At 43.2% G+C, this 12,725-nt stretch overlaps 1 protein-coding gene across 4 annotated transcripts in view; it reads left to right on the plus strand.

Moving 5' to 3' along the window:
- Window positions 1-12,725, plus strand: part of RARB (retinoic acid receptor beta) — a 193,633-nt gene that overhangs the window by 92,800 nt on the left and 88,108 nt on the right. For 2 of the 4 annotated variants that reach the window (XM_086468634.1, XM_086468636.1), the window contains exon 1: window positions 7,132-7,288. The exons of 1 other annotated variant lie outside the window; for it this stretch is intronic. In XM_086468634.1, coding sequence (XP_086324760.1) covers window positions 7,132-7,288 — 157 coding nt within the window. Of the gene's footprint in view, window positions 1-4,941; window positions 5,029-7,131; window positions 7,289-12,725 lie in introns of those variants that run through there. One more of the 4 variants, XM_086468632.1, reaches the window with a different exon arrangement.

A 12,725-nucleotide genomic window follows, 5' to 3' on the forward strand; every position in this document is an offset into this window, starting at 1 on the left:
GACATGTGCCCTCAGTTAATTCACACAATATCAATAGCATATATTCTACAAAAGAAAAGGGATGCCAATTTGCCAAATACCTACCTCAGTTTCTGGATAATCCTACCTCATTTACAGCAAAAATTGATGCAGGCTGTTCCCCAAACTGTGCCCAAAGAGAAAGTACATTTGCATGATAAAACAAAGGTGTGATTGTACAGTGCATTAGGGCAACAGGCAGAGTGGAGGTGTCAGCGTGATGACCATCATTACCAGCAGATTTCAAGTGGTGTCACCACGTTGTCATTGCTGTCATTACCTCTGCTAGCCAGGTAGCTATGCCAGCACATTTTCCAGTCACTCCTTCATTTTGCTTTTTAAGATACCCACAGATAGGATATTGAACTGATCTTTCAGTGTTTGATGTAGGTTTGGGAGCTAGCTAAGCGGGAATTGGATTATCATGAATACATGTGTCAAGCTGCTGAGCTGTGGATCTATTGCAGTTTACACTAATGGCATAATCCAATCCAATCTGCGTCAGGCTTTATGCGACCAGAGCTCTGCCCAAGTGTGTTACGGCGAACGCTGACCTCTGGGATCGTCTGCAGGGTTGTCCCTGCAGCAGTGCAGGAGCATGAGCCCTAAATGCTGCTTAAGTCTGTGTTAAGTGAAATAGGGCTTGAGTAAGGTTTAGTCTTTGTTAGGGTGCGTGTCTGCACCGAGCTGTTGTTCCACTTACTGCTCCATAACTTTGGTGTTTTATTGGAAGAAAGTCACCAGGGCTAACTTTTCTCTAGGAGTTTAAGCTGCCATTAATGAACCTCTAGAAATACTGTTGTCCTAGTTTCTATTCTGATTCTGGTTACAACTAGATTTGTAAGTTGTCTATATTTGGAACTCCATTTATTCTGTATTTTCTAATGTTATTGATTTGCGCATTGTGAGATACCTTTCAGGATATCAGAACATTGGGAAATAATATCCTTTTGTTCGGTGACTTTCTCCCCCCCCCCCCCCCCAAAAAAAAAAAAAGGCAGAAGCAAAAAGTTATTGAATAGCCTTTTGGAATCTCTGTTTTATTTTAATGGAGCTCTGCTCTTTCGCCTTCGGCCAACCATGAGCATATTCAACATACAGGAAACTTTATTGTTTGAAGTAGTATTCTCTGCAGTTTAATATTCAATATTTCTACTTGCTCTTCTGCTCTTTCCTATATCTTGCTTCCACTCAGGTTTTATAGATCTCCCAGCCCTCATTCTCCCTGGATTATATAATGCAGTGTGTCAGTGCCATGCATGGCACTCCAGTTACCTCAGCATTTCCATTATAACTCTATGTTTGGAGGGATTTATAGGCTAGCAGTAAAAATTGCTTTCTTGGCTAAACCTTGAAACAGCAGTTTCTCGTCATTTAAAAAGACAACAAAATGAAACAAACTTTTTTTTTTCCTCACTTCTGTTTTTTCCTGGCAACCATTTAGCAGTGGTGTTTGCACTGCAGGATCCTCCTAAACAGCAAGTGTAGATTCGGTGTGTAGCCAATTGATAATGTAATAATGCTTTTTCATTTTATATACTTCAAAAATGCATGTCATCCCCTCTTTAGGCACATGATGTCATTGCCTCTTTGCCAACCTTTCTGGAGCCTACAGCAGTCAGCCTTTGGGGCCTCAGAGAGGTGCGGTTTGGTCTGTGTTTTCCTTTCTTTGCAAGGTGGATTAGCTTTACAATACTTTAAAAAAAATATTTATCCTCCTTTGTTTCAAAGCCCAATAACTTACTATCTCCTTCTGTGTCATGGAGCTACAAATTTATCACAATCCAAAAAGACATTGGCTTTATTTGAATATCTAGAATATCAGGGCTATTACCAAAAACAAATTTGGAAAGGATATTAAATCTCATGCTTTAATGCTTAAGTGATTTGCTGTTAGAGAACAGGCTATTAGAGGACCTGTGGATGAGTTATACTTTGCCAATCACTAAGGATTCCTGTATTTTCCTTAGAAAGATGTAGTAGCAGTCGCTCTTGGAAACGGGTTGCTGAACCAGATACACGTCCAGTTTTATCATATAGGGCAGTTCTCTTCCCCTGGCTCTGGACCAAAGGAGTGTAAAACGCAGTACAGGTTCTAAGAAACGTGGTCGTGTACTCAGATTTGTGGAGATTAATTATTTTTATAGCCTTTAAGTTAAGCAATCAGCTTTAAAGGCATCTTTATGAATACATATCCACTGATTAAAACAGACAAAAAGCCGTTATCAGTAAGTGGCTTGCAGAGTGGTTGCATGCCCGAGTTCTGGGTCTGGCGCTGACTACCTCTGCTTGTCCCATCTAAAATAAAATACTGCTCTGCACTGAATAGTCTTACACCAGTTGCTGTTATATTTCAGGCCCAAAGTAATTCTTTCTGTTACATGCAAATTCCTGTTTCAGTCATTGCGAGCTGTGCATAGCAGCATATAGCAGTCAGAAGAAACCCCTTTTTGACTTAATTTCACTGTATTTCATGTTTTTCCATGCCATTTGTGCCATTTTGTGCCAGTGATTTCACTGTTTTATTTTCTCCAGGGCCATTCTTGCTCAGGATTGATACTCGTTTCCTCAGGACTACCTTGGAGTTTTAAATATTCAGCCATTCTTTTGTGACCGAGTGATTTTCTTCCCCATAATCTGTTCAGATTTGAAACCCTGTATCACCAGCTGGGGGGGAGAGAAAAAAAAACCGCAAAGGCAGACAAGTGCTGTTTCATATTAACATCTACTCTCAATGAAGAGGTAAAAATCAAAGCCCCTGTGTGTGAGGCAGGGTTAGTGAACTGCCAGTGATTCTCCCAGCAACTGACACAAAGGAATCTATGAGTATCAAAGCTGAGGCAGCAAGCTTAGTGTCAGCTCTTGCCTAGGGAGTAGAAGAAAACATCACTTTGTCTCTGCTTTCACTGCTTAAACACACACATCATTCACTAGTAACCATTTACTCTGCTGTCAAAACTGTTTCAAGAGAGTGCTACATTTGATTAATAGTAAAATGCATGCAAAAAAAAAAAAGTCTGCTTCCCTGAGGTACTTCGTTTTGGAGAATTTCTGCATGTACTTCTTGATTTTTCTGTCTTATAAATATGCCTGTAATATTCCAGGAGTACTCTGTTGCTTCTAGTGAAGTCATTTTTATTAGAGAGCCCAGTGCACTCATCCTAATTCTAGTTAATGCTGTGTCTCTCGGTGAAGCACGTTACAGTATCCTCGGCCTCTTGTACTAACGAAAAGGTGACCAGCACAAACATGTGTGCAGTACATGATTCATAGTGCTGCTTTCTGAATTGTCCAGTGGGTAATTGCAGTACAAAAACCAGAGAAACAGATGTAGACCCTAAACCTTGGCTGTAAATTTTTGTTTTATGATTATGGGTTTCAAATGTGCTATGTCACACTGACAAATATACAGTAACACCAAAGGAAATAGATTTCTGACTTGAACTTTTGCTTTTTATTTCACTTGTGGCTAAGAATATGTTTATTGGAAAGTTTTTGCCATCACAGTCTGAGAGAAAACAGATCAAAGCGGCGATGTACAATCATGATTTCATTGCACGGATAAAGTGGAAGATATTGGAGAGTTGTTGCCTTCTTGCACCTCTGTGGCAGCTGGGTAGGCATTTAAAATATGTGGCAGTACTTAAAGTTTCATTACGTTTGAATTAGAGGGCTATTAGTTATCACAATAGTCCCAATCTAGATTAGAAAATATCCCCCATTTTATGAATGTAGCTTTTCCTGATACTTTAAGAAAAACAAGTATCATGCTATTTCAGAGTGAAATATGAGATACATAAATTACTGTATCATCGAAATAGTATGCCAGCAAACCATTAGGCTATTTGAAGAATTTGTTAATTACATGTGGTTTTAGTAATAAGTGTAAGCATTAGCACAACTATTATTTGTAATAAAACATGATGAGCTACCTGGCTCATTTAGATATAGTGAGAAAAAGCAATCTTTTTCAATTCAGATGCAGTTAAACGTGACTTCCTGACACTTACTTTCAAAAGTTGCCAGTCTGCATTTTGAGGTACAACGGGCAGGTTTTATTTTTAAATATGGTATTATAAGACTGCTAATGGAATAAACAACTGTTTCTGTTTGTCTGATTATGTTTATTTTAATTCATGTGGGCAATATGTTTTTCTTGGCATCAGCTTAAACTGTTCTAAGAGCCTTGGTCCACACAGAATGCTGTTTTCTCCCTAAATCCAAGACTGACAAAGCGTACCGTGTTTTGTGTCATCCTTTCTAGTTATGTTTGTGGTGACACATTACATATTCCAAACTTCTTGTGTGTCCTGTGTCGTATGGTTAGAAAATGCTGTCTGTTACTTTAGCTTTGCTACTCAAAATTGTAGCAACATAGCCAGCTGAGATTTTAACAAAAATTTAGACACTTTTCCACTTGCCTTTTTAATAAAGCAAACACTGCATGCTGTGCTGAAATCGTTTAAACAAGCCTTCCCTGAAGGATGGCTTTTTCAATAAATGTGCTCTGTGCATAGTTTTTGGATTACAGTGTCAGGGGCTTCTTCAGCTGAAAGAGTCTGGGCTGGGGGAGGACGTCCCAGTGGACTGAGAAAGTCCTTAAAAAGACGCTGTTAAACTCCAGCATTTGTAACTCTCCTGCCTGGAGGGAAGACGGGAAGAGAGGCTGCCTGCTGCAGGGACAGCCAGAGCTCTCCCGTCAGAGGGGAAGGAGGCTAAGAAAAGCTTTTGTTTTTGTCTCTTCAAACGGATTCACTTCTAGATTGCAGCGGATCTTTTTCCTGGCTGCTGGTTTTCAACATGGGTATATCAGTTTCAGGGAGTAAGTGCGTGTGCTGTGTGTGGGGTTTTGTTCTGTTTTTTGTTGTTTTTTTTTTTAAATTCTTGAATCTGTGTGAAAAGTTTTGTTAATACAGTCTCCAGGCATTGTCAGAGAGCTTTCGGTTCATCAAAGGACTTTTTGTGGAGAGGGGACACCGCATCCATTAAAGTGGCTGAGCAGGTCCTGGAGTGAGTCTCTCCCCAGCATTTCTTTACAGTTACCAGTTGTGTGCCATGTCTGTGCCCGGGGTCCCCCACTCTGCCCAACTCCCATCTTGGGGTTTTCAAGAAACAGGCAGTAATCAAGGGGGTTTTCTTCCTGTTTCTGAATCCAAGCTAGCGTTGGGGTGGGAAGTGAGGCTTCTCCATGCCTTGGGAAACCTCACTCCGGGCCGGTGCTCATTCCGCCAGGGTGAGGCATCTTGGCTCATTTGCTTAAAATGAAAGCGTGCACGTGGTTGTTGAGCTCATGTCTTTTCCAGTGGGGCAGAGAGAGTGTTTCCAGGCTGTTGTTTTTCATTTTTAAAGTGTCCGTAGGAATAAGGACTGGAGGAGGCCTTGATGGAGTCTATCTGTGAGCAAGACTTTGCAGGAGGTGGTTATTTACCTAAAAAGCACAGGGCTCCCTGCTGGCTTGATGGAAATGGTGGGGCAGCACGGTGCTGGCTGTGGCGTCCTGGCCACAGACCTGGCAAGGCCTTGACCCCTACTTCTGCCATGAGGGAGAGGTGCCGGCAGCATGGTTTTACAGAGACCTGAGTGGGTGTTTTGGTGGGAGCAGCCCCATGCCTTCAGAATGGCTGTGATGGGGTGGCGGGGGTGGCCTGTCCTGGGAAGGGGGCAGCTGCCATCTCCACTCCCAACGCCCTGGGGTGGGTCCTGTTCCCGAGGAGCCGGGGCTCGTTGGCCTGCCGAAAGCTGATACAGCCCCTCCGGGGCCACTCGAGCGGCCATGGCCCCTCGCTGCTAATCAGAGACAGGCAGGGCCCAGCGGCCGGGCTGGGGAGAAGCGGGGCGTGTGGCTGCCTTCTGCCCTGGGTGAGGGTGCGGACAGGCACTCCCGGGCAATGGCGCCTCCCAAATCTGTCCCATCGGGGAGGCCTGGGAGTGCTGGATGATTTAGGGGCCCAGGGTGAGGGATGGTGAGGAGAGATGGGACTCGACCCCCCCCCCCCCCACACACACACACCCCACCACCCCTGGAGGGACAGGCCCGTGGGGTCCCCACCGGGAGCGGCGCTGCCACCGGCCATCGTCTCTGTTGGCGGCATTGAACGGGGGATCCCTGCTGGTGGGCGCAGGGGCTGCGTTGGGATGAGGCTGCTCCGAGCCCGGCCCCGCCGCCCCAGAAGTTGGGCCGAAGCCCTCGGGTCCGGCGGCGGCCGCCCGCGCCGCGACCGTGGCCTCTGCAGGGAGGGAAGGAACGGGGCGGGGGGCACAGAAGTTTTAGCGGATTTAATTTTAAAATCCTCCATTCTCTACAGCCGCCAAAAATACCGCTGTCTCAATTCCCGCCTCACTTCCCCTCCCCTCATTGTTTTCGGTTTGGGTTTTTTTACTTTATTAATTGGGGCATTTTTGCAAGTCGGGCTCCCCCTCCGCACCCGCCGCTGCCGCCCGCTCGGCGGCACCGGGGCGACTCCGGCAGGGCTGTGGCTAGCGTTTGCCCGCCCGCCCGCTTTCTTGCGGGGCTGCTGGGAGTTGTGAAGGCGTGTGAGAATCCTGGGAGCTGGTGATGTCAGACCGCTTGGGTCATTTGAAGGTTAGCAGCCTGGGAAGGGTTCACGGAAAGTTCACTCGCATATATTAGGCAATTCAATCTTTCATTCCCTGTGACACAAGTAGTAGGAAGTGAGCTGTTCAGAGGCAGAAGGATCTATTCACGGCCGAGGGGGATCCCGAGTCCCCACCGGAGCCGTTTGATCGCGGGGAGGCGGGCGACCGGCGCGGCGGGACGCGGCACGCTCCCGGCGAGCGCCCGGGGAGCGGGACGGACTCTAAAGAGATTTTGGGGGGAATTGATGGGAGCTAAAACTTGGAATGCGGCTCGCTTCCCCCCATCTTGCTGGATTGGCTGGGCAGCCTGGAAAATGGTAAATGATCATTTGGATCAATTACAGGCTTTTAGCTGTGTTGTCTGTCATAATTCATGATTCTGGTCTGGGAAAAAGACCAACAGCCTACGTGCCAAAAAAGGGGCAGAGTTTGATGGAGTTGGGTGTACTTTTATGTGCCATTTTCCTCCACACCTAGAGGAAAGCACTTTTGCAGGCATTCTGTGCAGGGGGAATCATGTTTGACTGTATGGATGTTCTAGCAGTGAGCCCTGCTCAGATGCTGGATTTCTACACTGCGAGTCCGTCTTCCTGCATGCTCCAGGAGAAGGCTCTCAAAGCATGCTTCAGTGGATTGGCACAAACAGAGTGGCAACACCGGCACAGTGCTCAATGTAGGTCCCAACTGTTATTTTTCCACTTTAAAGCTATTCTTATTATTATCATTATTATTATTTGCTATTATTATTATTATTTGCATGTATTTAAGAAATAAATACTTGTAATTAAGCGCAGGGGTAATGAGGGGTGGGGGGAGTTTTTGTGAAAAATGTGATTTGCAAACCTTTTTTTTTTTTTTTTCCTTTTGGCAAGAAAGGAAAAAGGAAAGAAGCACCGGACTGCTTTCTGTTTATCCCTTCTCATGTAGCATATTGATCATGACAACAGTTGTGAAGCCAAGCAGGAACACATAAAATTATAATATAATACAGCAAATACTTGCAAAACTCCAACCAGTGAAGGACAAATTTACGTAATATCTCAGTGGTAGTTTTTTCTTTGCCTCCTTAATGTAATTTTGGACCACGTTTGATAATCTGGATACATGTTGTCTCAAAGTGCGTTTTAGCAGAGCAACCAAGCAATTAAAATACTGCTCTGTACAGTTCTTGCAAAGACGTGGAATTGCAGCGAGTAGGTGCCATTCCAAAAATCAGACAGTAGTTTTAAGTTTCCTAAGAAAAGGCAATATTTCTTTGTACTGACCTTGCTGCCACCTTTCTTCTTCACTTTGTTGCTCTAAGAAGTTGCTGTTTTGCTAGAAAACTACTTACTGTGAACACCCTTTGAGTTTAACCATCAATTATTTCTATACCTTGAGATTCAGACAGCATTGCACTGTTGCAGAAGAGGGAGAGGTAGTGGTAGGACAGTTCTGAAAATGTATTATTATGTTATAGAGTCTTGGTTTGTTGCTGAAATACATAGATGGTAAACAGTGGCAGTGTTTTAACACCTTAGTTTCAAGTTTGAGAAATAATAAAAAGTGCCAGAAAGCATCACCTTATACTCTGCATAAAAGCTTGAAGGATGCTTCACTGCTCTGACGGTGATTTAGATAAATGACTTGGCTATCTATCAAAATGTTTTTAGCACACTCTCGGGCACTTCAGTGCACCATTAACCATGTAATTCTGTTTGAAATTTTTGTTTTGCAGTACGTTAAAAAGTTACCTAGGAATTAGAATAGTTCTGCCTTCGATACAGTTTATCTTGAAGGGGTGGAGGGGGGAAATTGAAAAATAAATGAAAGTGTTCACTCAAATAGTGTGTTTTTCACTCTGCTCAAAAGTTTTCAGTCACCATATGACGTTTGTGTGGGTTGAATAATGAAAACAGAATTGTAAAAATCAGTGACTGCCAGCCCACAACACTGCAAATGTTTTGATGTCTTTACAATTAAAATGAAACTGTGAAGTTCAGCATGGGATGTTTATTTTCTCCACGCTGTTTTCAAAATGCTTCAAACAAGATACGAAACAAAGCTTTTACTTCAAAATAATGTTACTAGCTATAGAAGAGATTCAGTTAGGGGAAACAAAACCCAAAACAGATGTTTTACTAAAAATGTGTTTTCCTCTTTCCATGGTTTAAACTTTAGTATAACTTCAGCAGTGATGTTGCGGAAGCTTGGAATTAAATAAACTTTCCTGGAGTAGGGAGCATAATACGCTGTCGTTAAAAGCTTACGTTTGCGAAATATTCTTTAACTAACTTCTGGTTTAAAAATGTCCTGCTCATTCTCTTTTGTGTTGTTAATACCTAGAAGCAGGATTCTTAAAAACAAAATATATGGTGTTTGTTCTTGGGCAAGTTAAACACAGGATTACCCTTATCAGAATGGAATGAGTGGTAAATATGTCATTTGCCTAGGGCCTGTGATAAGAGACAAGTGTTGATAACAGCAAAGTTTAGCTAATCAAAGAAACTCATATTAACAAGAGTAAATACAAAATACAGGAAAATGCATTCAGGAATCCAGTCTCGTAACTTTGTAAGCGATGGGATTAATCTTTACTGCATGGGAATTTAAAATCAGGCCGAAACCTGAATCGTAATACGGTGGCTGTAATTTGAACTGTGAAAGTTAATGGTATAGAAATGTGGAAAAGCAGTTTGGTTAGGGTCCAAATGAAGAATTCTGTTCAACTTCTAGAGCAAGTCTTGTTTTTCATTTTGAAGAAAGTGTAAGCGCTTTATGTGTATGGGTGTATTTGTAAATGGATTATGAAATAATAAAATTCTCTCGACATGTAAGATTTTACCTTGCATCTCATGAAAATAATGATAAAACCAGAATTTTTGTGGTCCAGAAGGCTTTTAATGGTTTAAAAGTTGCTCCAGACCTTATAAATACAAAGATAGCAATGTTTAATTCTAACTCAAGTGTTTCCTGATTCTCTGTTTTTATTAAGACCTCTGTGATTTAATGGAATGTAATTGTAGCCAACTTTTAAAATTATTAGACGTGTAATAGATAAGGGTTTTGATCTAGTTTGTTGTTTTATTTTTGGCTCGGCTGTAAAAGCAGTACACCTGCAGCCATTGCTTCAGGCCTTAGAAATATTGCTTTGATAGAGATGTGATTGTAGAGTAAAAGGTAAATGGTTGTTTAGGGAATAATACGTGGATGGTGCAGGCTCTGAACAGGCCGGTAACAATCACGGACAGCGTCAGATTTTCGACTGAAACGCTGGCAGAATTGGCCATCGCAGGGGCTAGGGCAGAAAGCTGTAGGTCTCCAACTTCAGCACATCTTTAGTATGTTAATCCTGTAATGATTCACTAAGCAAGTGCACTTCTGCAGCATCATGAATTTTCTAGTCCATGAGGGTCTGCAAAGTGAAAATAGAGGGTAAGGAGCAACCCAAATATGACCTTTACTTGTGTGGTATTTTTTCCTCCCCCTGTGGGAGGAAAAACCTGCTATGGGTTTGCAACGCAAACATTAGCCAGTGTATATTGCAAGATGTGTTGTGAGCACACAAAAAAAAATCTAATTTTGTGCTCATACCTGTTTATGTTTTATGTGATATTAGTTATATTGTTTTAGGTTTAAAAAGAGATTATTTATTTGCAAAGAAAATTATGGACTCAGAAATGAGAGAACCGACTGCACTTTTAATCATGAGTCATTCTCAATCCTTTTCTCATAAGATAAAAATCAGGTCAGTATAATCAAATTAGACAAGACTAGTTCTTAAGAGGACAAAAGAGTTATGATTGCAGGAACGAGTAATTTATACTTTTTTTTAAGTACAGTAGGATTTTCTGCTCCCTTGTAGTGCAGCGACAACAAATACTGAGAGAAAACGAGTAACTTTTGGTGAAACGTGAGCTAACTAAATACTGCAGAAGTGGGAACAGGACAGACCCTGAGAGAGGAGCTGCAAGGAATGGCGATTTGGCCTTGGAAAAGCCTATTAAAAAAAGTCTTCATTAGTCTTCATTAATTAAACAGGCAAAAAAACAAATGAGCAGGCCCAAAACAAGAGTAAGCTTGTTTGGCAGTGTATAGTGTTTCAGCTAATTATATCAAATAGAAGACTACTGCGTACTGCATTTTGTTAGGTTTAGAAGAAAAGAAATTTGATGAAGACAGAAGTTACGGCTATGGCAGCAGAACATAATAGGATGTCGAGGCTTGTGTAGTGTGCAGTTCTTATTTTGGTTTGGTGGGAAGTGTTTGCCTGGAGAGGATCTAGCAGGTATTAACTTTCAGAAAGTTTGTGAAGATGGGACTCCAGAAGGCACGCATTTTCCTTCTGAATTCCGGATTATTGCAATGTTTGGGTCAGGTTCTTGTTCCCTGCAAGCACTGGAAGCACTGGAAACATCTGTGCGCAACAGAAAAAAAGCTCAGTACTTTATTTTCTTTCATCTTTCTGAATTTAAAAACAAACATTTTGAAGTGAAGGACTTGTAATCTGCATTCCCAAGTATCAGATTGCTGCAGGTGTGTTTGCTAGTGCCCAGAAGGCAAGATCTGTTTGAACCAGGTTATTTTCTTTAAAGTTCATCTATAAACTACAGAGCTAAATCACTAGGGCTGATTTGCTTAGGGATACAGTCTTTGTTTGAATTTTTATACTTGTAGCTTAATGCCCTGAAATATGTGATGAAAAGTGTTTGTTTCTGATCCCCTTTATTTAAAAAAAAAAAAAAAAAAAATGCATGGGGATGGTTTTCTTCCGAATTAGTTTAAATGAGAACAACTATTCTCTACTTAGACTCTGGTACAGTTAGTCTGATCCAGCTGCTGGCAGAGGAAAACTCTAATGGACACGCACCACTGTCAAAAACTCCTGCAGACAAAAATGATGAGAGGCGCTCGCTGGTGAAGTCAGGGTGGGATAAGCTTGGAGGAAAAGCAATGTATCTTTGGGTGACTCCCCGTTCGCCTAATGAGTCTCTGCAGCAAAGGTGCAACTTGTCAGAACAAAGCCAGGCTGGCGTGGCGCTGCCTCGAAGAGGGTTACTGCGAAGTTAAGGAGTTGAAAGAGAGAGATAATGTTTCAGACAGCAAAGTTAGTCATCCTCACATCCAGTTAAATCCCCACTTACTGCTGAGCCGTCTTCGTTGGCCATGTGTGCGTCACGCCTGCACCACAGCCCGGCCGAGCTAAGGGGCTTCGCTCGGGGGTGCGCGGGGAGTGAGGTGCCCCGCTCGGCGGGTTATGCTTCCACCTCCCCTAAACACCCCAAGTGACCGTTTTTGCTCAGGTCTAAATTATACACCGCCCTTGACGCAGCCGATGAAGTGTGGCTGTGTTACACAGCCAGCATTTCGATTTGGGAGCGAGGTTGTGAAAGGGACATTGTGCTCGGAAGGACTGCTCTCTGCCGCCGTCGGCCGCACCGTGCCCCATCCTATTGAGACCTCAAAAGCAGAGCACAGCTGTGATGAGTTTCCAGATCTGTTTGGCCATGGGGACCGGTGCTGGTATGCGTGCGAGTAGGGGGGAGCATCCCTCTCCCCCTCGCAGTTTCTGCCTAGGGGGCTGGCAGCAGCCTCTGAGCAACGAATTTACAGGGGCAGGCGGCTGGGGCCAAATGAGTTGTGGTTTCGGAGGGCTTTCCAGAGCTTTGCTAGGCTGTAGCGTGCAGCCCCGTGAGGAAGGATATCAGTTGATGTATAAAATGGCCAAGGAACTTCGGTAAATAGACTTTACCCTTCAAATCCAGAGGTCCTGGCAGGGGCTGTGCGGGAGGGTGGGGTTGTACTTTTCCCCTTCCTGTACTTGGACACTTTTGATTATCCAGACTTTCTGGGACTGAGCAGGGCTGCCTAATAACAAAGCCTGCATAATATAATTGCCTAAATAGGCCTATTGTCCTTTTCAAGTCACTGTGCTGTGGAATCTTTCAACTTTTTACTGAAAATGTTGCATCTAACATTTAGATGGCTTAGTGGCTACAGCGTGGAGGAGATCCTTTTCCCTCGTTTCTCGTTGCAGCGTGGTTGAGAAACTGGATTATATTCCTGCTCCCTATTGATGTTTACTCCTTTTGGGAAGCAAATATTTCAGCCCCTTCTGGCAGGGTAAACTG

This window comes from Leptosomus discolor, chromosome 7 (assembly GCF_034619465.1).
Source record: "Leptosomus discolor isolate bLepDis1 chromosome 7, bLepDis1.hap2, whole genome shotgun sequence".
Lineage (NCBI taxonomy): Eukaryota > Metazoa > Chordata > Aves > Leptosomiformes > Leptosomidae > Leptosomus > Leptosomus discolor.